General features: G+C 32.7%; 3 protein-coding genes across 4 annotated transcripts; all 3 read left to right on the top strand.

Moving 5' to 3' along the window:
- The first annotated feature begins 2,735 nt into the window (after positions 1-2,735).
- On the top strand, positions 2,736-5,980 carry LOC145159968 (uncharacterized). 2 transcript variants are annotated; one of them, XM_079079024.1, is made up of 3 exons: positions 2,736-3,881; positions 5,234-5,373; positions 5,493-5,980. In XM_079079024.1, exons 1-2 carry the CDS (start codon positions 2,859-2,861, stop codon positions 5,246-5,248), a joined length of 1,038 nt encoding a protein of 345 aa, XP_078935150.1. In that variant the 5' UTR covers positions 2,736-2,858; the 3' UTR covers positions 5,249-5,373; positions 5,493-5,980. The 2 variants fall into 2 exon arrangements, with proteins under 2 accessions (XP_078935150.1, XP_078935151.1); XM_079079025.1 differs by having other exon boundaries at positions 5,535-5,979.
- Positions 5,981-12,516: 6,536 nt separating this feature from the next.
- On the top strand, positions 12,517-12,894 carry LOC145158107 (protein ZW2-like). The gene has a single exon (XM_079077049.1). It carries the CDS (start codon positions 12,517-12,519, stop codon positions 12,892-12,894), a length of 378 nt encoding a protein of 125 aa, XP_078933175.1.
- A 9,190-nt stretch (positions 12,895-22,084) lies between these two features.
- Positions 22,085-22,951, top strand: LOC145156705 (protein RSI-1-like). Its single transcript, XM_079075982.1, has 3 exons — positions 22,085-22,286; positions 22,508-22,532; positions 22,634-22,951. The coding sequence occupies exons 1-3, from the start codon at positions 22,203-22,205 to the stop codon at positions 22,813-22,815; spliced, it is 291 nt and encodes a 96-aa protein (XP_078932108.1). The 5' UTR covers positions 22,085-22,202; the 3' UTR covers positions 22,816-22,951.
- The last annotated feature ends 289 nt before the right edge of the window (positions 22,952-23,240 follow it).

Below are 23,240 nucleotides of genomic sequence, written 5' to 3'. Positions count from 1 at the left end.
TAACGTCTCTCTTTTCCATCCAAAGCTTTTGAGAATTAAAATTTGGAACATCAAAAGTTTGGTATATGAACTTGATAAAATAATCTTTTTGTAAGTGCATGTTTGTTAGGGCTTTCGCAACAAACACGTTATTAAAGATGCAAAGAACATAATGATTAACAGGGTTCACACGTTTGGGATAATCCTGTTAAATCTGCAAACGATTTCTTTTTTATCAATTTAGAAACATTAATATTTAGAAGATACAACGAGATCTATATACAATAAGAAAACGGGCTTAAACATGTATATGGGCCAAAGCCCACGAAACTCGGATCATATTATCATCCTTTTGAAAAAACCTAACAAAGGTGAGCCACCACATAAGTGCATATACCGATATACGTTTTGGTTATATAGGCCATTGCTAAGTATTAGTAATGGTAATCATGACATATCATAATTAACAATTCAACATTATTTTAAGGTCTTGTTAAGCACTTTTTAAACTCAACTCAAAATTAAAGACATAACAATATTGTAAATACATTTGTAATTAAAACCTGTTATAGTTTGTTTGCCATTTTAAAGGAAACAATGGGTTGGATCCAGAACATGAGTTCCCACATAATGACAACACACGTCTAAATTCAAACAGTGAAGAGGCAGGTTTGTTATCATACAGCTTCAATCAAAGTCAAAGCAAAATTGGCGAAACACAAGAACAAAGACCAAGTCGAAACACCTAGATGAATTTGTTATCGACTTACCACCTTCACTTGAACATACAAATGCTATATCAACATCAGATAAGTCAATGGCACATCCAATTTCCCAATTCGTTTCTTATAACAGATTCTCAGAAAGCTCATCGAGCATTTCTTGCGGCTATTACGGCACATGACAAACCAAATAATTTCTTGCAAGCCGCGGTTGATCCAAATTGGCGTGACACAATGAGCAAAGAAATGTGTGCTCTTGAAGAGAACGGAACTTGGGTACTTACTTCCCTTCTACCAAGAAAGAAAGTTATCGACTCAAAATGGGTCTATAAGATAAAATACAAGCCTGATGGACAAGTTGAGAGATATAAAGCTCGTTTAGTCGCAAAGGGATACATACAAATTGAAGGAATTGATTTCCATGAGACTTTTGCACCTGTTACAAAATTAGTAACGGTTCAATGTGCTTTGGTTGTTGCTTCTAAAAGGCAATGGACCATCCATCAAATGGACGTTAACAATGTTTTTTTGCAGGGTGATCTTGATAAAGAAGTCTACATGAAGGTTCTACAAGGATTTGTTAAAACATATGAAGATCGTGTATGCAAGCTACAAAAATCCATATACGGTTTACGACAAGCATTCCGAAATTGGTATCAAAAGTATACCAAGTCTCTAGTGAACAACGGTTTTAGACAGTCAAAGGCAGATCACTCCATGTTCGTTTTCAAAAATGAATTTACACACATTATAGCCCTTATATATGTCGATGATATTCTTCTCATGGAAAACAATAATGATAAACTTGAAGAAGTGAAGGCATATTTACAAACACAGTTCAACATCAAGGATTTAGGACCACTAAAATACTTCTTGGGTATTAAAGTAGCATGATCACCAAATGGCATTGTAATCAGTCAATGCAAGTATACTCTCGATATTTTAGAAGATTGTGGAATTCAAGGAAGTCGTCCCTGTTCTTTTCCTATGGAGCAAAACTTGTTCTCAAAAAAGAAGACAACAGTCCTTAAGTAGATACTCCTAAATATCGTCGTCTTGTAGGAATATAAGTTTATCTTACCGTCTCACGTCCAGATATTGCATACTTCGTAAACCAGTTGAGCTAGTTTCTGAAAAAATCACGAAAAACACATTGGGATGCAGCAATTCGGGTGCTTCAATATTTAAAAACCACTCATGGACAAGGTTTATTTTTACCTGCTTCTAGAGGCCTTGATCTAGTGGCTTATTGTAATGTTAGCTGGTTGAGTTGTCCATCAACAAAAAGTCTTTCACTGGTTATTTCATTAGTTTGGGTGGTTCTCCAATATACTGGCGGACAAAAAAACAAAGTGTGGTTGCTAGATCTTCAGCTGAAGCCGCTGAAGCCGAATACAGGTCAATGGTTGACACGGTATGTGAAGTTCTTTGGTTAAGATGGCTAATCATATTAATGTGTGATAATGAAGTTTCTCGTCATATTGTAGCTAATCATGTTTATCATGAGCGCACAAAACATGTTGAAATGGATTATTACTTCGTGAGAGAGCGGGTTGCTAGTAGAGAGATAAAACCATGTCCAATTCGGCCAGACTTTTTACCGACAAACATTTTCACTAAAAGTTTTGGGAGCGGACCGGTTTTGATTTTTATGTAGCAAGTTGGGTATCTGTGACCTTCACAATCCAACTTAAGAGGGAGTACTGAGATAGGGATATATATTTGTTTCCTAATTTAAGTCTATTTTTTTTTCTTGTTAGTTTACTTATCCGGTAAGTCTTAGAAGTCTTTATCTAGTAGAGTCATTTTCTCATTCTGTTTGCTTTAGTTTAGTATAAATAGTCTTCTCAATAAAAATTAGTTTATGAAAACTGTTACTTAGATAAAGATTTAAAATTAATCTTAGTAACATCTAATTTAGTTATTTAAGAAATCATTTCCTCAAAATTAACTCCAAATTTTATGGTGGAATTCACAATATTATCACATTTATAGGATCAGGAGGTTAAACTACATCCCAAAGTCCCAACCCTACCTTAACAGCTAACACTTCAAATTTGACCAAATCTTGGTCAAACCACCCCCCTCACGACCTCACCCTCACCCACACTCAAAATCGATGATTCAAACAAACAACACACAAACAAGGTGAGAACCATGGACTTCACCCCACCATCAAACCCTCCTATGGTTATACAACAACCCAACCCCATTTCATCAATCCCTTCTTCTGGTAGTAAGCTTCCAATTAAGCGCAAAACCCCCACATCAACTCTTATCCTCTCAACGCCCAAACTCGAATCCGACGACGACGACGCCGATCCCGATCCCGATCCCGATCATGACGCCATCGCCAGGCAACCTCCTTTCAAATTTCATCGGATTTGGACGGAGCCAGACGAGATCCGTTTCCTCCAGGGACTCCTCGATTGTTCTTCCCAAGGCTTGTCGTTCCCTCGAGATCTCGGAATATTCTACTCTCGATTCTCCCATGGAATGTCGCAGCCGTACACGAAATCGCAGCTGTCTGAGAAGCTCCGTCGTCTCCGGAAGAAGTTCAGGGTGATTTCCTCGCGGCTGTCGAAAGGGCTCGACAAGGCGCTGCTTTCGCCGCAGGATCGTGCTTTGTATGATCTTTCGAAGCAACTTTGGGAGCCGGATCATCCGTTTTTACCATCTGGCGTTTCCAATTCGGATTCTAACCCGGTTAATAATCACAACTGTAAGCCGAATTTGGTTGGGGTTAAGGTTAGTTTCTCGCCGACGCTACCTTCGTCTTCTATGGCTGTATTAGCTTTGCCGTCTGTGATTAAGGAAACGAACAATCGTAGCAACCGTAACAAATTTAACAACCTTGCTGCTGGTGCTGCTACTGCTGGTGGTTTCAATGGCGATGTTAAGCTTAATGATGTGAATGTAGAATTGGAGCGTAATGCTGAAATGGCGCGAAAAGAAGTCAGGGTAAAGAGTGGTGGTGATGATGTTATGCATTTTGCAAACAAAACTCTTGCTGATGTTCTTGATCAGTCGTTGAAGGAGATTAAAACGATGATTGATCTTCAAAGAGATTCAAATCTTGAGAAAGAGATTAGCTTTGAGAAGCGATGGAGGGATCAACATATTGCAGAGTTTGATGTATTGGCCAAACGTCTGAAGCTAATTGTTGAGCATTCCTCATTGGTTAGTAAATAAAATCTTTGTATACACAAATTGGCATATATGATATAACTACTACTCTTTATATTTAGAAATCTTTTTGTTGATCTTCTTCAGTCATTTCGATTTATGATAACTTGGTTCTCTTTTCTACTTGGACTTATTTTTCTACTTGCATAGTTTGCCTTATGAGTTATGAATATATCCATTTTTATTTGCTCTTAATGTTGCATTATAAGTTGTTTAGAATAGTCTTTTCATGATTGTTCAAAATATGGAGGTTGAATGTGAGAAAGAACTCTTGTAGTAATGAGCTGAATGTTGTGTATATGCTGTTCTTTGATCAACATTGTAAATAGTTGTAATGAGCTTGGGTTATTTTTGTAATTATCCTTTCTTTCATCATAAGTGTAAATGATTTTTCATAGTAATTAATCTACTTGCTTAGTTGTTTGAAATGAATGTCTAGTGTCAGAAAAATGCAAATAAAATGTTTAAAGCAAAGAATAAGGTGAAATTATAAAACAAAATGAAACCTTTTCAAAACCTAGAATATCTTTAACCTTTTCATGTCTTCCAATATGACTTAAATCACTTTGTGAAACAATAGGATGTTTGTATTTTGCTGTCTTCTTCATTGTCTAAGTAACCATTATTGCTTGCAGAGGGATTTATCATTTTAATTGAAAATCTCTATAAAATTACAATGATTTAAGAAGTTATCCAACCATTGTTCCTATCATTAATTTTAAATCACTCTTCTAATTTTATAAATTTTAAGAACTTGTACAAAAATCGAACTGAAGCAACTAGCGAAGGATTTATCTTACTAATCGAAAATTGAACTAAAGCAACTCACAAGAACTAAGAAAATACATGAAAATCGAACAAGTTCAAGAATATTAGGGTTAACGATGGAAAAAATCAAACTAAGAGACCACGTCATATTCCTTGTTGATATATTCCATTTTCAACACATACTAATCTTATTTACAACATAAATAGATGGAATTTCCAATTTATGCTATTTTCCACATCTTGTCCCATTTCAGTACATAGTATAAGCTTATTCCCATTTCCAAGTTTCAAGAGTCTTGCGATCACTTGCTTATAACTTGTTCTTTCCATTTAGGGATAATGTAGTACAATGAAGTTTTGAGTTTGGTCTAATTTGACCATTTATGTTATTTTTTTTACGCAATAAGTCATCTAATTTTTACAAATTTTACTGTACATGTCAATTAAGCCATTATCGTTTGTTTTTAACCATTCCTCCGTTAATTAGTTGTACTAAATTACACGAATGGTCCCTATGGTTAAAACTTTATTCGTAGTTGGTCTCATAAGTAGTAAAATTCATCATTTTTGAAACTCAGGGGACCAAACTGTAACATTGTCATCGTGTACAAAATGTTCGTGTCACTCTGGGACCAAGTGTACAAAATTTTTGTATCGTCATGTTTCAACACCGGATCTGGAAGGACATCGAGTATCAAAAACAAGTTACATTTGTCAGGTACGCCTCTTCTTCTGGCATTACCTTTTGAACCAACTCTCAACCGGTTACCGGAATCGACACCAAAAGGGACTTTAAGGCTGATTCGTTTTCACTTTCGGACTCGCCTGTCGCCGAAGCATGTGGTGCAGGGAGTTGAGATTTCTCTGGTTCCTTTACAGGAAGAGCAGGTGGTGACTTGTTGGAAGATGCCGATGGGAGTTCTGGCAGAGGATATCACTTGGCCTTGATTGCCGCATAGGGAGCACGAGAAGCGGTGGTTCCGGGTTTGGCGTCGGATCCTTTGCAAGTTTGATAGGTGTCGAGTTTTTATATTTCGATTACTTTTTCGATTCCAAATACAGTTTCTTTGAAGTTTAGAATGAGGTTGTAGCCTTGATCTTCACCTTCCTTGCCCATGTTGCGGGAGCTCCGATCGCCCATTTAGCCGCCCAAAGTCGAAAAGTGATTCAAAGATATCAAATGGGTTACTGAAATCTTGGTTGGATTTGATTAATTTGGGAAATTTTTAGAGCGAACGACTGTGATGTGAAACGTTTGTTGATTTTAATGATTTTTTGGTGGATTGAACTTACTTTGTTACACATGTCGTTGATACCTTTGAGTACAGCCTCAAGCCCTTGTTGTATTGACATCGTTTATCATCGTCTCATAAAACCTGTATTGAGAAGAAGGGGAATTTTTTCATTTACCGTAGATGTGAGATTTAAAAAAAATGATGAATTTTACTACTTTTGGGACCAACTACGAATAAATTTTTAATCATAGAGGCCATTCGTGTAATTTAGAACAACTGGTTAACGGGGGAATGGTTAAAAACTAACGATAATGACTTAATTAACATGTACAGTAAAAATTAGATGACCTATTGTGCAAAAAAAAACATCAATAGTCAAATCGGACCGAACTCAAAACTTCATTGTGCTACAATGTCATTATCCCTTCCATTTATTATCTTAAGGCAATGAGTGGTCACCACTTGACCACTCCAAAAGTGTTGCTACCTAAGATCATCTGTTATACCCAAGGTTCTAAATAACGTAAGGCGTGACTTGACGGCAATGTCAAGCCACAAACTTTTCCAAGCGAGCCACGTCGTTTGTAAGGCGTGATTTAAGGTGACAATTTTGTATATAATTTATATTTTTATATGTATTTTCAACTATTATTCATTTTTATACACATATATGAGTTAAGACGACATTTTGGTAAAGTTTGGCGGCATGTACAAGCCTTGAAGTCATGGCGCGCCATGACGAGCTTTTTAGAACCTTAGTTATACCTACCACTAACCATTATAGTGATGGTGTTACATCATCACCACTAAACCTATGGGATACCCACCACTACAACTTCACTCCACATCATTTTTTTTAATTCAAAAATACAATAAAAATACAAAATTTTTAAATACAAAAGAAAACATAGAATTTTTTATAATTAGTTTTTCATTCAATAAAGAAACATTACATTCATTTAAAAACCTACATTACATAAAAAATTAGAATAAAAAACAAACATAAAAAAAACAAAATTAATTTTTGTTCATGTTGAGTTGGTACAAATTATATGTGATGTCTCTTGAAGATTGAAACATGTTTCACTGTTATGAATTTCAACAACTCGTGTTAAAAATTCAGTCGTTGCGGGTGTAAACTCTTCAATCGGAATGACTATGTCGTCCAGGTCATACGTGCAAATCGTTCGACCTTGATCTTCAATGATCATATTATGCATTATAAAACATGCTTGGACCATTCGTTTAATTATATCTTTATCCCAAAGTCATGTATCGTATTTGCATACATGCCATGTTTGCTTGAGTACTCGTCAGATGCATCCAAGGCTATAATGTATCCCAAATATCTAAGCGCAGTCGTACATTTTTGTATACTACTAAAACTCATTCATCCTCTAGCATCGAGTTTTTGTTTAAAAAAATCATAACAAGCCTCTAAAGCATTACTAATACATAAAAATATAGCTTTATTAACACAGAAACGACGTTCGAAAGCATCTTCATTGTAAAGACAATTATCGGCAAAGTAATCACGTACCAATGACTCGTGTGCGGTTTGGAGATCTCGATTGACAACCGCTCTTGAAGGCAAAACATTCGAACTTTCTTCATCGTGAATGTGTTGTACAACGTTCAAGAACGTCGAGATGAATTCTCCATCATCATCCGAATCGAAATTCTTAAAGAATTCCATGTATATTTGTTTTTATAGATAGAGAGTATAGAGAATGGTTTGAGTGTATAAGTTGTTAAATTGTTGTGTTTATCTATAGGTAATGTTTTATATTTAAAAAAAAAAAAGTTTTGACCGTTGAACGGTAAGAAAATGAAGAAGGAAGCCAATCGACAGTTTACGTTCATCGTCTGCACCACGATTGAGCACGACCACGACCAACCACGAAAGGCCGGGATGGTGGGCACGATGGACTTCCGTAGCCATGTAGACCACGAGCTTGCTCGTCCTCGGTATATCAGATGGTCTAATTGCCAGCCATTATCACTTCCCCATCACACACCTAGGAAGATCACCACTCCACATCACATTTATTATATTTGTATTTTTTGCTTAATATCTTGTACATTTAAGAGAAAGAAAGGGAAGAATATGAGAGAGATGGACAAAGAAGAGAGTGGTGAAGCGTGGTTCTCACCACAACCAACCACAATCACTTCCCTTTACTCCACCTACTTACCTAGGGGTGGTGTTCACATCTATAATGCCCCATAACTCCACCATCACAACCTCACTCCTGTAAGCCTAGCATTGTAAAATTAAAATTTCAAGGTGTTAAGCCTAGCATTGTAAAATTAAAATTTCAAGGTGTTACACCTGGTGTGACTTTGGTCACATTGTTCTCCTATCCTTTCAACATTTTTTTCTTATTGAAAGTGGCTTGAAATCCAAACATAGAAGAAAGGTCCTACATGCCTTGGTATACACTATTATTCTATTTTGTTTGGAAAATACATAATTTAATTGTTTTTAAAAGAGGAAATTTCTTTCCAGTAAAGACAACATATGACATTCGGTTACAACTCTTTTCTTGGATCAAGCAGAGATCCAATTTGCAATCCCTAAACTGGTATGAGCGGTGTTTTTTTTCTCTTTTTTCTTGTATTTTGTACATGTCTAGTTTCCCACCGCGTCTTTTCTAGTTGTATAAAGTTCATCTCATGTTCTAAAAAAAAAAACTAATTAAAGGTTTGGCTAGGGTAAAAGGCAGTCAATTTCAGAAATTTCACTCTCCTTCCTCTATGTCTTCTTTTCTTCTCTTTTGGTAATTTTCAGTAAACCCATTTGCCTATTGAAGGCAACTTTATCATAGATTGTCAATTAGATCAATTAACCAATTTATTTATCTGTCAATTAGATAAATGGATCAAAATAGATATAATACGAATCAATGCTCGACTTGTTAATTAAGATGTTTGGTGTCATATTGTTTTACATAGCAAACTAGACACTTCTAGCTATGATTGTGGTATTAGATATGAACAAATAGACCGGTCTCGGACTGATACCAAAAAGAATACCGAGACCAAACCGTAAATAATGAGACCGGACTGAAAAAAATACCAAACTGTTCCGAGACCCACCCAAACTGACCAAAATTCGATACCACAACTCATTTTATAGATAAACCTCGATGTATTAAATTATAAAGTTGTTGACTGCTATGTTTTTTTTAGAACAACAGATATATTAAGAAAAGAAAACTAGCAAGATGCTAGAAACAATAGTTTTAAATACAATTAAATAAGAAAGAGCTAATCCAATTCGACCAATCTAACGAAACCAGATTTGGTCTATGTTTAACCCAGTTGAAAGTACAAGCTTGAATGTTATCCGTTGTCTTCATAGGTGCAATTCTCACATTTTTAAACAACTCATTCCTCGCATTCCAGATTTGCTTAAGAGACGAATAAACCAAAGCTAATATCAAGAGAGTCAACCTTCTGTTTTTTCTCAGGGATTGCAGCACCACACGAAGATCATCTAGGTTGCACGGAATCGGCACCATAGTTCCACACCACGAACCAAGCCATCTCCAAATCAACTTCGCATGCTCACAAAACAAAGAAAAGGTGATAAAAAACTATAATATTAAAAATACATTGATAGCTTATTTATTATTAGATATATAGTAAATACAATGATTTTATTTATAACATAACGTAAGAAATTATTTTTAATGGTCCAATGTTACCACTATGGACCATTATCTTGGTCATTCAATGTCATTATTACCGTCTGTTACTATGAACCACAGCAAATAATATCACTAGTGGCTGTGGACCGCCATTACCCACGAAATACATCAACAACAATTGGCCTCGTCTTTTGCAATTTAACCTAAAAAATAATCTTAGCCTATGTTATATATACTTATATATATGCCATGATATATTGAAATTATAATGATGATGTTAACTTAGTCGAAGAGAATATATTGATACGAAATGTAATCGTCTTAAATTTATAAAACAAATAAGAAAAAGTTAGATTGAGTGAACATGCGGTGATCTGATGTGATGCAGATCAACAAATAATACATCTAATCTTGAAATTATTGTCACATGATGCCAAATATGAAAGAATAAAAATCTCAATTATAACATGCCAAATATGAAATTATTGTCACATGAGCACCAACAACGCGCCGCTTTTATCGGGTAATTTCATTTAAATTACTATAGAAATATCATTTAAATTCCCTCACAAGTAGTGGTAAGGGGTATCTAGTAACCCATGCATATTGTAATATACAGTTTGAAAATTATCAAAAAAATCTTAATATTTTGAAAAAGTTTTATTTTATTCTAAAAAAATTTTAAACATAAAAGTCCCGATTATTTTATTTTAGCTCGAATTAACAAAAAAATCATTTTTTTCTTTTAACAGGAAATGACATATTAGCATGTAAAATCAAATAATATAGATTTTAATGTTCAATTTTTATTTTGGTACTAAAATGAAACTTTTCCGTAAATATTGAGAACTTTTTTGATAATTTCCTTATACAATTTCTAACTAATTACTAATTACGTCGTTTTCTTACATATATTGATATAATTTTTATAAAAAATTATAAATAATAATTTATTTCCAATCTATTATATATTTTTTAGTTGTGTCTGACGCGTCATAACTAGCTTATTTTTCGAGCTTTTTTAAGTTGTCATGTTTAGCAAGTCAAAAGTAACTTATAAGCTAGTTTTTTAAAAAACTATTTAAATTAGTTTTTTAGAAGTTTTTTAAAAAGAATTTCAAATATATCCCGTAAATAATTACATAAACATATTTTTTAAATGCCCTTTTATGTCATTTTAAATTTCCAGCTACAACGTGATTTTTTATCAGCTAGTTTTTCAACTAGTATGTCAAACATAGCCTTAAACTACTTTTTCAGAAGCTTTTTAAATTTTTTCCAAATATAACTATTAATTAATTATACAAAACATCTTTTTTTAAATGTCCTTTTATTTAATTTTATATCTTTCAGTTAGTTTTACCAAATCTTATTTTTTATCAACTAGCTTTTCAGCTATTAGCTAGCTTTTCAGTTACTACGTCAAACACAGCCTTAAAATTAATACAAAAAATTGGATTATTTTTTACTTATATAAATTCTTAAAAAAAATACCTTTTATATTTATCACTTTTAGAAAATCGAAGCACGCTTTTGTATTAAAATAATTTTACAAATTATGTTTACTAAACAATTATAACTAAAATAAGTTTTATATATATATATATATATATATATATATATATATATATATATATATATATATATATAGGTTTAGGTTATTATATTCAAAGTAATTATTATGTTATTGTATCCATAAATGTGGGCCAATCATTTTACTTATTTTAAGAAAGTGATTAATACATATTATTGAATTAAATATAATTGAAAAATACCATCTCATTTAACTAGAAGGGTATTTTAGTCAATTAATATAGATTTAATAAAGGAAATTTGCATATTTTAAGGGATCATAGTTTCTATTAATTTTAAAAATCTGATTTTATGAATTATAAGGTTTTTAATTCGGACATTCTGACAGAATATGTTTGAGTATGTTCAAAAATAAAAATATTCTTGAACCATAAAATAATAAAAATATTCTTGAACATATTTCTTGATCATGACTTTAAAAATTTCTTGTGGAATAACAAAATTCTCGAACCATCAATTGAAGAATTAAAACAAAAATTACATTAATTCTTATAGAATACATGTAACAATTGCTAAAAATTACATTTATTGTTAAAGAATAAAATTAAAAAAACTTTTCAAATCTGGAAAAAAAACATCAAAATCTAACAAAGACGCTAATACATTCTAAAAGAATAATGTTGCTAAGAGGCGTCGTTCAAATTTCGTGGTCCGTTCTTCAACCATCAGCTTCTGTAGAAAAATCCAATGAATAAATTAGTGAGAAAATATCCATATTTCATTCCAACATAATTGGAATTCATGATTCCATTCTGATAGAACTGGAATTCATTTACCAATAATTATATTAATTTGGGGAATTCTAACAGAATATGTTCATGATTATCATAAAAAACATTCTTTTCTGATAGAATACTATAAACGAAGAAATATCATTCTGTCAAACAATCAACCCAAACATCCATTCTATATTGAAATCAAATCAAATTAAAAAAAAAATCCATTTGAAGATTAAGTAAAAAGGTATAATAACAAAGAAAAAGAAATTTACCTTAAACAGTTTCAAAAAATCCATGATATATCATAATTAAAACATGCATATGATTTTGATAAGCATACACATTCTCTTATTTGAAAATGAAATAAAAAAAGTGATAATTACCTAATTGTATCATTGTCTTCTCCATTCTCTTTAATTAAAATTTATGTTTTCCAAATGGTTTGATAAGAATGTGTTCACATTGATATTTATAACTGTGTAAAAATTAATGTTTGTCTAAATAATGCTTTTTGTTGATTATATGTGTGTGCTTCAGATAATTGGTCATCACAGTGACTTTTATTAAACAATAATTTTGCTGAAGATTCCACCAAACATATAACCAACGTAATCATATAAATTTCCATCGCTCAAATCAAAAAAATTCCGGTGATTTCAAAATGTCGCCCAAATCTCGAAGAACAGTCGTCACAAGTGAAAGAGAGTTCGAGAATTTTTTCCAAGGATGGTTGGTTGGTCAGGAACATTACCTGGATGAGCTTCGATCGAATTTACGAACTTCTGCTCATAGCTCCGATGATGAACATCTCCGTGATTTGATCGCTCGTGTTCTCTCGCATTACCAGCAGTACTACGAGGAGAAATCTCGAATCTCGAATCATGATGTGTCGTTAGTGTTCTCTCCGATGTGGTTCTCGTCGTCTGAACGGAGTTTCTTCTGGATTGCTGGATTCAAGCCAGTATTAAAGTTTTTGGGGCGGACGATGGTGGCGACGGCTTTGTATCATCGGCTAGGGCTTGTAATCGGTGGAGATTGAGCGACTAAAGAAAAAAAAAACGAGTTTAATATAAACGTGGAGAAATTAGGTTAAAAGTCAATACCATGATTATAAGGATTATTTTTGGAAGTTACTAATCAAATTACTAAATTACCCTTATTTATTTATTTAATTATTTAATTTTTTATTTAATTTTGATTGGCCCACATTTATGCATACAATCACACAATAATTACTTTGAACACCTGAACCTAGTTCTATATATATATATATATATATATATATATATATATATATATATATATATATATATATATATACACACATAGAGAGAGAGAGATAGAGAGAGATAGAGAGAGAGAGAGCTAGGTTCAAATGTTTTCTACAAGTATTGTATGCATGTATGGACCAATGAGAATTTAGCAATAATTTAATAATTAAATAAATTAATAAGGGTAAATTAGTAAATCATGACTCTAAAATTATAGTAATTGAGATAAATGGGGGATTTGATTTAAAATCACCAAAATAAATATGTTGTCCTAATAATCAAACCTTCAGATTTCTTCCATTCGTTCGTCCTCAGAAACCTTCTTCCCCCTTATTAACCCTCGGACACTTTCATCATCATCCCTCACAACATATCACCATTTTCTGTTCTTCTTCCTCCCTCTTCACCGTCGGACTCCATCATTATTGACAAAGGTCGAAGGGTACCTCATCATCATCTCGTGCTGCGATCTCCATCTTCAACGCCTCCTTCCCAATCGTCGACCACCATTGCCACCTAATACCATCGCCAACTACTACTTTCTTCCACGATAATCAGGTTCAGTTTTTTCAACCAGATAATCAACTACTAAAACTGAAAGGATGGTGTTTGCAGTAACGAGAGGTGGTTCTTTCTCTACATCTGCAGTTGAAACGAAGATATTAATTTAAACGAAGATATCAATCACAGGCGGATAGGAGAGTCCTTTAGGGTTGTTCTTGGTGGGTTTGAATCTTTGTTTGAGCACAGAGAGATCTTTGGATCTGGTAACTAGGCAGAGCTTCAGAAGTTGGTCGAGAAGCCATGATGATTGTCGAAAAGCAATGAGAGAACTGTGGATCTAAACTCATAAATTGTTGAGGTATTTTGATAGATTCAGATTCCCCTAATTTGCTCTTGACCTTCAAATATCGGTCCGGTCCCCCATGGTGATTTTTCTTGATTTCAATGATTTATGTAATCTTTTTTATCTCCTATAGTGTCGATTTGGGGAAATTGATCATTGACTCTCGCATTTGTTCTTCTGCTTCGCTTCAGTAATGTCAGTAATCCCTCCATCGATACCCTCATATCGATCATACCATGGAGCATGAACAATCACAAACAACCATGGTGTTTTACTCCAACTAACCGTCTTCAAGCTGTTAGGTACGATTCTCACTTGGTTTGATTTCTCTTTTGTCTTTGTTTGAAATTAATTGGATTTCATTGATTGAGAATTCAATAATGGAATTGGACCTGTCTTATCCAAGTGTGGTTTATTTTGGCCATCACCAAAGCATAACTTAGCCGATATGAATTTGTTCCTTCTTCAATCCAGGTGTGATTTTACTTTCCTTTATTTTCAGTTTTGGTTTATTTCGCAATTCGTTTGTATGATTACAAAATTCCAATCTGAGAATTCAATAATGGAATTGGACCTGTCTTATTCTGTTTTAGGGCTTGAATCTTAAGAAAATATTGAAATATTGCACTCAAATTTTCTATCTACTAGTAATGATTTTGGAAGTGAATCAGAATCAAGAATCAAAATTTTTGTTATCAACGTTTTTGAATGTTGCTTGTTCTGTTGTGTTTTTTAAATGTTGATAATAAAACATGCCTTCCAAGTGTTTGATATAATGTCAAAAAGACAAAGTTTTTGTGTAAAAGAGGCAAGGTTGATATGTTGGACTTGTTGGGAAGATTCTGTAAGAATATGTTAAGGTAACATGTTTATACTTGTGTTGAAATATTCTGTTAGAAGTAAAGTAGATAATATTTTGTTAGAATTCTTAAGGATTTGAAGTTTAAGCAACAAATAGAAATGAAATATTTTTTTAGAATTGATATTAATATGTGTAGTTATGTTATTTTGGTGTTTTTATTTTATAAAAAAAAGATGTTGTAAATTCTATTAGAATATAAGTTAAAACTTGTGTGTATTCTGTCAGAATTTATTTATACAAATGCATTCTGTCAAAATGTCTTTAAGAATGTTTTGTTAACAACAAGTATATTTGTTTAAGTGGTAATGCATTCTAGCAGAATTACGAGTAATGCATGTTATTAGAATAGCGATAGTATATTCTAGCAGAATAACTAATAATGCATGTTGTTAGAATAAATTACAATTGTTTGATGTCTACTACATTCTATCGGAATTTATAGTTGTTATTCTTTTAGAATGCTCTTTTAATATTTGAAAGTTGATTATGTTTTTTTTTTGTGGATTTAGGTTTTGAAGAGACTGCAATTGATGTGGAAAAGGAGAAAAAACATGGAGAACTAGAGTGTATTCTTGCAAAATGTATTATGCTAAAATGTATAAAGTGCTTCTTAACAATAATATTCTTTTGGAATGGATTAGTGTTTTTGTTAGATTTTGATGTTTTTTTTTTCTTTTTTAACCATTTTTAGTTTTAATCTTTAAGAATAAATGCAATCTGTATTCTTTAGAAAATGTTAATCTTGATAATATGTTGTATAATTCTTTAAGCATGTTTAATATAAAAAGTATCTTGAATGAAACAATATTCTGCAAAAATAAAACCGCAAATATATTTACTAGTTTATTGTTGGCTTTTTGTCATTCTGACAGAATAAAATCGGTTATTATTAAAAATAATAGTAAAATTTAATTAGAATTAATTTAAAAAATTCAGATTTTTAAAAACTAAGGGAATTAATGATCCCTTAAAATCCGAAAATTTCCTTTTTTAAAATAGGTTAAATGACCAAAATACCATTTTGCTGAAATTTGTGTGATTATATGATACATGCTACCCTATGGTAATATTATAGACCCTCAGATCATGACTGTTGATTCTATTCATCCGGTGGTCCGGATGTGTGCATTCTGGCACACAATAGTTAGTAAAAACAAAATAACCTAACTCTCTCTCTCTCTCTTTATGTATATATATATATATATATATATATATATATATATATATATATATATATATATATATATATATATATATATATGGGAGGGCTCATACGAAAATGCAAATAATTTACAAAAATAAGAAAACAAAGAAAACCTATGAAATTGTGCCACCCCAACCTTATATTTTGGACAAGAATTCATCCAAAGTTTGAACTACATGATGATAATCGATGATACATGAGAAATTGTTTTATACTAGCAAAGCATGTTTTTTGACTTTTTTATTATGAAAACTTGAATTTAAAAGTGGTTAAGGACGTGAAAAAAAACGGTTGTTAAAATCACTTTTAAATCTATATTACCATAAGACCCTCCCATTTAAATTTATTATCTTTAATTTATTGCTAATAAATTTAATTTCTAAAGTACATGTGTTTGATTTTTATAAGATAAATTCTGTTTTTGCATTTCGCAAATTATTTGTTTTCGGATGAACCTACTTGTGTGTGTGTGTGTGTGTCTATATATATATATATATATATATATATATAAACAAGTATTACACATAATTTTGGGAGGGGGGGAGTAATACACAAATTAACAAGTATTATATATATATATATATATATATATATATATATATATATATATATATATATATATATATATATATATATTAAATCTCATGGGATGTTTGAACAGGAACTTTTTATCATTCTGACTTTGGCCACATACTTTTCTTTCCTTCATAGATTTGCCACCACATGAGTTTACCTTTTCCTCACTGGCCGCCTCTGTCTTCCAATCAGATGATGGACCGACTCCTTCCACCGCCTTCTACCTTTCATCTACCCGATATCCTCAAAGCCTCAAAATTTCTTATCCGACCATCTCACAACCACCACCAATCACCCTACACGTCACCCTTTCACCACCTCCATCTTTCAGAGCGTCCCCGACCTTCCTACCTCCGGCTTCGCTGTTTTCCCCTTTCTTAACATCGATTTTGCATCCAGACTGTCGCCCGTCGAATATGCTAATTAAAAAAACCCTTGATTTGAAGCTGCTTATTTTGAAGCCATGTAGCCTTTTCTTCTCCACCCCTTTCTCTCCACCCTTCTAAACGTCGATTGTTGTTGCTGCGATAGAGCAACATCAACCGACATCACCACATACCCGCACAAAGGGTAGTCAACGGCGGTGCTCGCGCCCAGGTAACAGTCGGTGCATCGGCTGTCGTTTTTTTTTCTATTGTTCGTCTTTCATGACGAATTTTAATATTCTCCGAACTAATTGAGACGTTTGTTTTACTCCAGCAATAGTTCTTACACTTTCGGAATCTTTAAACGATTGTTACGTTTGGACCCTCATTCAACGGGGGATCTGTTTCACCGCCATATGCTTCTTCTAAAGTGGAGTAAGGTAATTTTTTATTATTATCTTATATTCATTCGATGTTGATTTCTCCTTCCCACACCTCAAATAGCTTAACCAAAACCATCAACTGACGTTTGTTTTTGTTGTGATTGTTCCATGTCGCTATTTCAGGAGCCTCAAGTGCCCTTGGGGCTGAAACTTCACGAGTTCTTGCATTTTGTAGACTCCATGTAGTTATGTCTGTTAGGAATACGTCGGCAGGAGGATTTGAATGGGTTAGTTGGAGACGTTGAGTACAGGTTTGGGAAGTGGAAAGGCTCAACAAGGTTACTGCTTTTGGATGAGAAACATGCCTATAAGGCGTTCGATGAAATGCCTGATCCGATTAAGGTATTAATTCCAGGTTAGTTTACCTAATTCATTGGTTGATTATATTTGTTTGATTATCCATTTTAAATGAATGATGTATCCATTGTACCTATTAAAAGTCCCAACTAAGTTTACTTTTTTGCCCCTATGTTTCTAGATATTGAATTATGGAATGTTTTGAATGTGTTTGTGAAAAAAAATGAATTTTATGTATATTTTAATGGAACAGAATGACCATATTTTAATGGAAAATGGTTCACCAGTTCCCAGAGATTTATATCATCATATACATGGTTACTACCATGCTTTCTTTTCAATTGTACCTGTCCCACTCTGTTTGGTGTAGAGCTTTGGATGTCTAATCTAGGAAAAGGAGCGCGATCTTTCCTGATTGAATGAGTCATCAGTGGGGTTGTTAATGAGTCAACAATTTGAGCATGCCTCAACTTGTACTCAACACAAGAATTTTAGAGTAAACAAGCCTACATCAACCCATGTCAGCTAAACAAAAACATGGAATGAGCTAAAAGGACCGAACTTACTCTACCATATTTACCAAATTAGGCAACAAACCCAACTTTCATTTTTCTACATATTTAGGCAATACGTGATCAATATTTTGGTTACTTATTTGGGTTGGTTTTTTCCAGGAAAGTTGGTTTTATAGCATGTCATTTAGATTGTAAGCTATGTTACAAAACACTTTGATTTAGCTATAATATTGCCTTTATTTGTACAAAACACTTTGGTTTAGTTCTAATATTGATGTTATTTCATGCCATTTTGACAGCAAAAACTAAACAGCCAACTGTCATGTTTTTTGGTCTAATCTAACTACAAAAAAAATTATCATTTTCACAGGTTTATCAGATCATTGCGACAGCAAAAATTGCCCAGAAAATGTTGCATGACACGTACTAGATATATGTTGACCTTGAAGAATACAATAAAATGAAGGAAGCAGATCTAGAATTCTATCGTGGAGCTTCAAGTCTACAATACGGGACAGAAATATTTTTACCATATCTCTAAAATATGGACAAATCCACTTCAAGAAGTTGACAATGCACAAGAAACTGATGACTATTTCAAATGCAGACTTCATACATTCTTACCCTTGTATTTTGGAAGGTTTTAGGTTCCTTTGCTTCAGCTGCAATCAGAATTAGGATAAGAGGAATTACAAGGTCAAAAATACAACTGCATAAGAATTCATTGATAAAATTAACCCTTTTCGTTGATTTTTCTTAATGTTTTCCTGGTTACACTCTTGGAATTCTTCTTTGTCACATGCTTTTGGTTGCTGTCATCACTTATTTTATATGGAAATGACAAAACTCTAGATTTTTTCCAACCCATGCGAAGCATGGACTCTTTCCTAGTATATATTAAATCAAATGAGAAGTTTCAACAGGAAACTTTCTATGTTTCTAATTTTAACACTATATTTTTACTTTTTCTTAATTTTGTCACTAAAGTTTCAACAAACTTTTCCTTTTTATAATTTTGCCCCTTTATTTTTACTTCTTCATATTTTTGCCACTAAACATTCACTTTTACTTCTTTAAAACCCTTTTTCTTTATTCTATTATAATTTTACCACTTTATTTTTATTTTTTTTATAATTTTGCCACTAAAGTTTCAACAAACCTTTCCTCTTTATAGTTTTGGTACTTTATTTTTACTAATTTTGCCACTAAAGTTTCAACAAACTTTTCATCTTTATAATTTTGGCATTTTATTTTTACTTCTTTATATTTTTGCCACTAAACTTTCACTCGTGCAACGCACGGGCCTTTTCCTAGTTACACATAAAATATTATTAGGTAAAGCAATAACTTTAAAATATATAATTCAAAGTTCAAGAACCAAATTGTTGAAATAAATTTTTAACATCTAAACATATAGTATAAGGCCATATCTTTTGTATTATTTATTTTTTAATATTAATATAAAAATTAGATTTTTTTTACTTCTATAAATTAAAAAAATACCTTTTTTATTTATCACTTTTTGATAATTAAAGCACATTTTTTTATTACAAAAAATTTGGAAATTATGTTACTAAACAATTATAACTAAAATAAATTATTCATATAAAATTAATATATTTAGATTTGACTTATATTATAATATACAAATTAACATGTATTGCATCTAAAATATCATTATGTAATAATAACTTAAAAACATAAAATTCAAAATTCAAGAACCAGATTATTTAAGTAAAAGTTTAACATCAAATTTAAGATAAACATATAAAATATTATTATATCTTTTATATTAGTATTATTAACATCAAATAATATCAGAAATATGGTTGAGTGACAGTAATTTCACACCAAACTTGATATGTAATTTAAGATTTGGTGCTGTAAGGATGTCTATTTTTACATGGTTATGTATAAGCATCATGGATATTCTATTTACCACTCCACATCATTATATCTTTTTTATTTTTTTAATTGTTTTATAAATAATGTTTTCTAATTAATTAAAATGTAAAAAGAGATAGAGAGAAAAAAAGGATTATGTGTGGTCTCATTTGGTGGATACCATCTTAATCTTAAAATAGATAAGACTCAGAAGTTAAAAATTATTATGTATTGAAAAAGAAAAGTATCTATATTTTGACTTATTAACAAAAAATCTTTGATATGTTGTATTGTATGCGTTAACTTAAAGGGAAAATGACTCAAAAGGGTAATTAAGTTTCAATTTATACAAAAAATACCATTGAAGTCTACCATGTTCAAAAAATACCAATAAGTTAAAGAAACAGTTCAAAAAATACCATCAAACTTACCATTTGTTCTTATTTTTTCTATGTGGTAACCTGCTAACCGGTTTCCAGTTAAGGGCTGATTTGTGTTTTCTTTTTTATAAGGGTGGTGATTTTGGATGAGGTGGGTGGAGAAGGAGATAGTAGCAGCAGTGTTGAAGGTGGTTGACGGGTTGTTGGTGGCTGTACGGTGGGTATAAGGGTGGTTCTCGATGTTGCTGCGATGAGGGTGCAATAGGATGGTGCGACAGTTAACTGGTGATGCAAGTGAGTGCAAGGATGAGAGGGTTGGCTGGAGGTTTGCTGGTTCGATTTATATCAGGCGTGGCGGTGGTTCATGGTTAAGCTCAACGAAGAAAATGAAGATGATGGTTTATGGTTTTTGGGTTGTGTTTCACAGTTGTGGTGGTGTTCCGTAAAAAAATGAAGCAGAAGCGAGAGGGAGGAGCAGCAGCTTTCTACGAGAGGTTGAAGATGGATGAACAGTGGCAGATAGGGGTTGGTCTCGGAAGACAGATGTGAAGGGAAAGGTATCGAGATGGTGGTGTTGGTCTCGGTGGGTTTTTTGCTTCTCAGGTAAGGGTTCTCGGGAAGAAAAAAAATCAACAATTACGTTGGCTCATTTCTGATCTTAAATTAACACAACTTCATATCAAAGATTGTTGGAGGGGCTGTGGTGGTTCGGTGATTATGAGGGTGATGTTTGTGAGGGTGGCCCGATTTCTAGATGGCTGCAGCGAATCAGAAGGGAAAAAAGGACGTGGTGAGGTTGGGATAAAACAGAACAGCACGTCTTCGGCTCACGGCGGATGAAGAATCGTCAGGAGGTGGTTCCGACTTCTCAGTGAGCAGCAACATTTTTTTTGTTGCAGGTTTTTAGATGGAGATGATTTTTGTTGCGTGTTTTTAGATGGAGAGGACGATGAACAGTAGCAAACGATGAACAGTACCAGTAATCTTTACCTCATAACCGGTAGAACCGGTTACCACAATGGGATATAAGAAAGAAAAGTCATTTCAGATGGTATTCTGTGAACAATTTGTTAAGTTGGTTGGTATTTTTCGAACATGGTATACTTCAATGGTGTTTTTTGTACATAATTTAAACTTAATTACCCTTTTAAGTCATTATCCCTAACTTAAAAATTGATCTCAATTGCAAATAATGGTTGATTTTAATGGTTAAATTGTAAAAATAAAATAAAAATAAATAAATAAATCAAAGGTAATTTTTTATGGATAGAACCAAACTATATTGAAATTTTATGCATATTTCTCTTTAATATTTTGCAAAAAAAAAATCTTTTTTTTATGAAATTTGTATTTTTTTTTTTATGAAATTTGTACCAAAGTAAAAATAGCAAATAAAGATGCTAAATTTGTAAAGTAACTTGAAAAGAAATCCTAAATTTAGGTAAGTTAGATTCCCCTTTTCACGCCTTAACCTCCGCCTCGTGGCTACCACCGTCATCATCACCGCTCGACATGTCACTGTCACTCACAAACACTCGCCACTGTGCATAAACATGAGCTGCAATTCACCATTCTCCATAAAAAACACATCCTTCGCTCACTATAAATAACCCTCTGCACTTCAACTCATCATCACAGATTCACACTCCATTCCATTCCATTCCTTCACAGTATTATCAGATCTCGATTTGGTTGAAAAAAGAATGGCAGGAGGAAGATCTTCATACGCAGCTCTCATTTTGGTTCTATCGCTGGTTCTCTTGATCACATTTGCCGATGTAGCTCAGGTACCAATTCGAATTCCTTTCATTTTGATTTTTCAAACATTCGATGAATTTTGCTATATAAGCAGTGTTTAAATCGAATTACATAGTAATTGACTAATTGTTATGAAATCCACAAAATCATACAATCGCATCTCGATTTTCAAGCTAAAATTGAATTAGATTTGTTTCGTTTCAAGAGTCCATAAGCTAATTATTCATCTTGTTCTTAATCTCCATTTTAGGGATACAACAAGCTTCGTCCCCAAGGTATAATCGAAACTCGAAACTTCATTCCATTGTGCATTATCAGGTTGTACATTACAAATTTACAATCTACTAAAGCACTGACATTGTTAATTTCTGTACAGATTGCAAGCCTAAATGTACATACCGTTGTTCAGCAACGTCTCACAAGAAGCCATGCATGTTCTTCTGTCAAAAGTGTTGCGCTAAATGCTTGTGTGTTCCAGCTGGTGTTTATGGCAACAAGCAGACGTGTGCTTGTTACAACAACTGGAAGACTCAGGAAGGCAAACCCAAGTGTCCTTGATTTTTATGTTTCAAACTTTTGAGGGGCTCCATTGACAATTCTTTAAAATGGAAGGACCTAACTGTTTTTCTCATTCAATAATTTCAAGTTTATTGCTGTTTTATTAAAAGGATAACAATGGGCATTTTAGTCAAAATGTTATCCAACCAAATTTGTGTTTGCCTCCTTTTATCTGTATCAATGTTAAAAAAAAAATATATTTAAAAAGAAAAATCAAACTTACTTGTTTTAGAAGTTTGCCTCATTTTATATGAAGTTTAGTTCTCGTGATTTTGCACATATTCGAGTCTATAAAATCTCATATCTACTTAGAAGTTTGAACTTGAAATGTTTTACTAAAAGGTTTCTCAAATTGAAAAAAATGAAATTGTTTTTAAAATAATTTACCACTAGATTTAGTCCTTTATTGATTGAAAGTTCATTGA

This window comes from Lactuca virosa, chromosome 2, assembly GCF_052849685.1.
Source record: "Lactuca virosa cultivar CGN04683 chromosome 2, Lactuca_virosa_CGN04683_v6, whole genome shotgun sequence".
Lineage (NCBI taxonomy): Eukaryota > Viridiplantae > Streptophyta > Magnoliopsida > Asterales > Asteraceae > Lactuca > Lactuca virosa.
This window is presented reverse-complemented; position numbering and strand designations above follow the sequence as displayed.

What these genes read in the sequence shown, in the direction of transcription:
- LOC145159968 (XM_079079024.1), top strand. Translation starts at nt 2,859, where the DNA reads ATGGACTTCACCCCACCATCAAACCCTCCTATGGTTATACAACAACCC.
- LOC145158107 (XM_079077049.1), top strand. Translation starts at nt 12,517, where the DNA reads ATGTCGCCCAAATCTCGAAGAACAGTCGTCACAAGTGAAAGAGAGTTC.
- LOC145156705 (XM_079075982.1), top strand. Translation starts at nt 22,203, where the DNA reads ATGGCAGGAGGAAGATCTTCATACGCAGCTCTCATTTTGGTTCTATCG. An exon ending in CATTTGCCGATGTAGCTCAG is followed by an intron (nt 22,287 to 22,507) that starts GTACCAATTCGA and finishes TCTCCATTTTAG; the next exon opens with GGATACAACAAGCTTCGTCC. An exon ending in CAACAAGCTTCGTCCCCAAG is followed by an intron (nt 22,533 to 22,633) that starts GTATAATCGAAA and finishes ATTTCTGTACAG; the next exon opens with ATTGCAAGCCTAAATGTACA.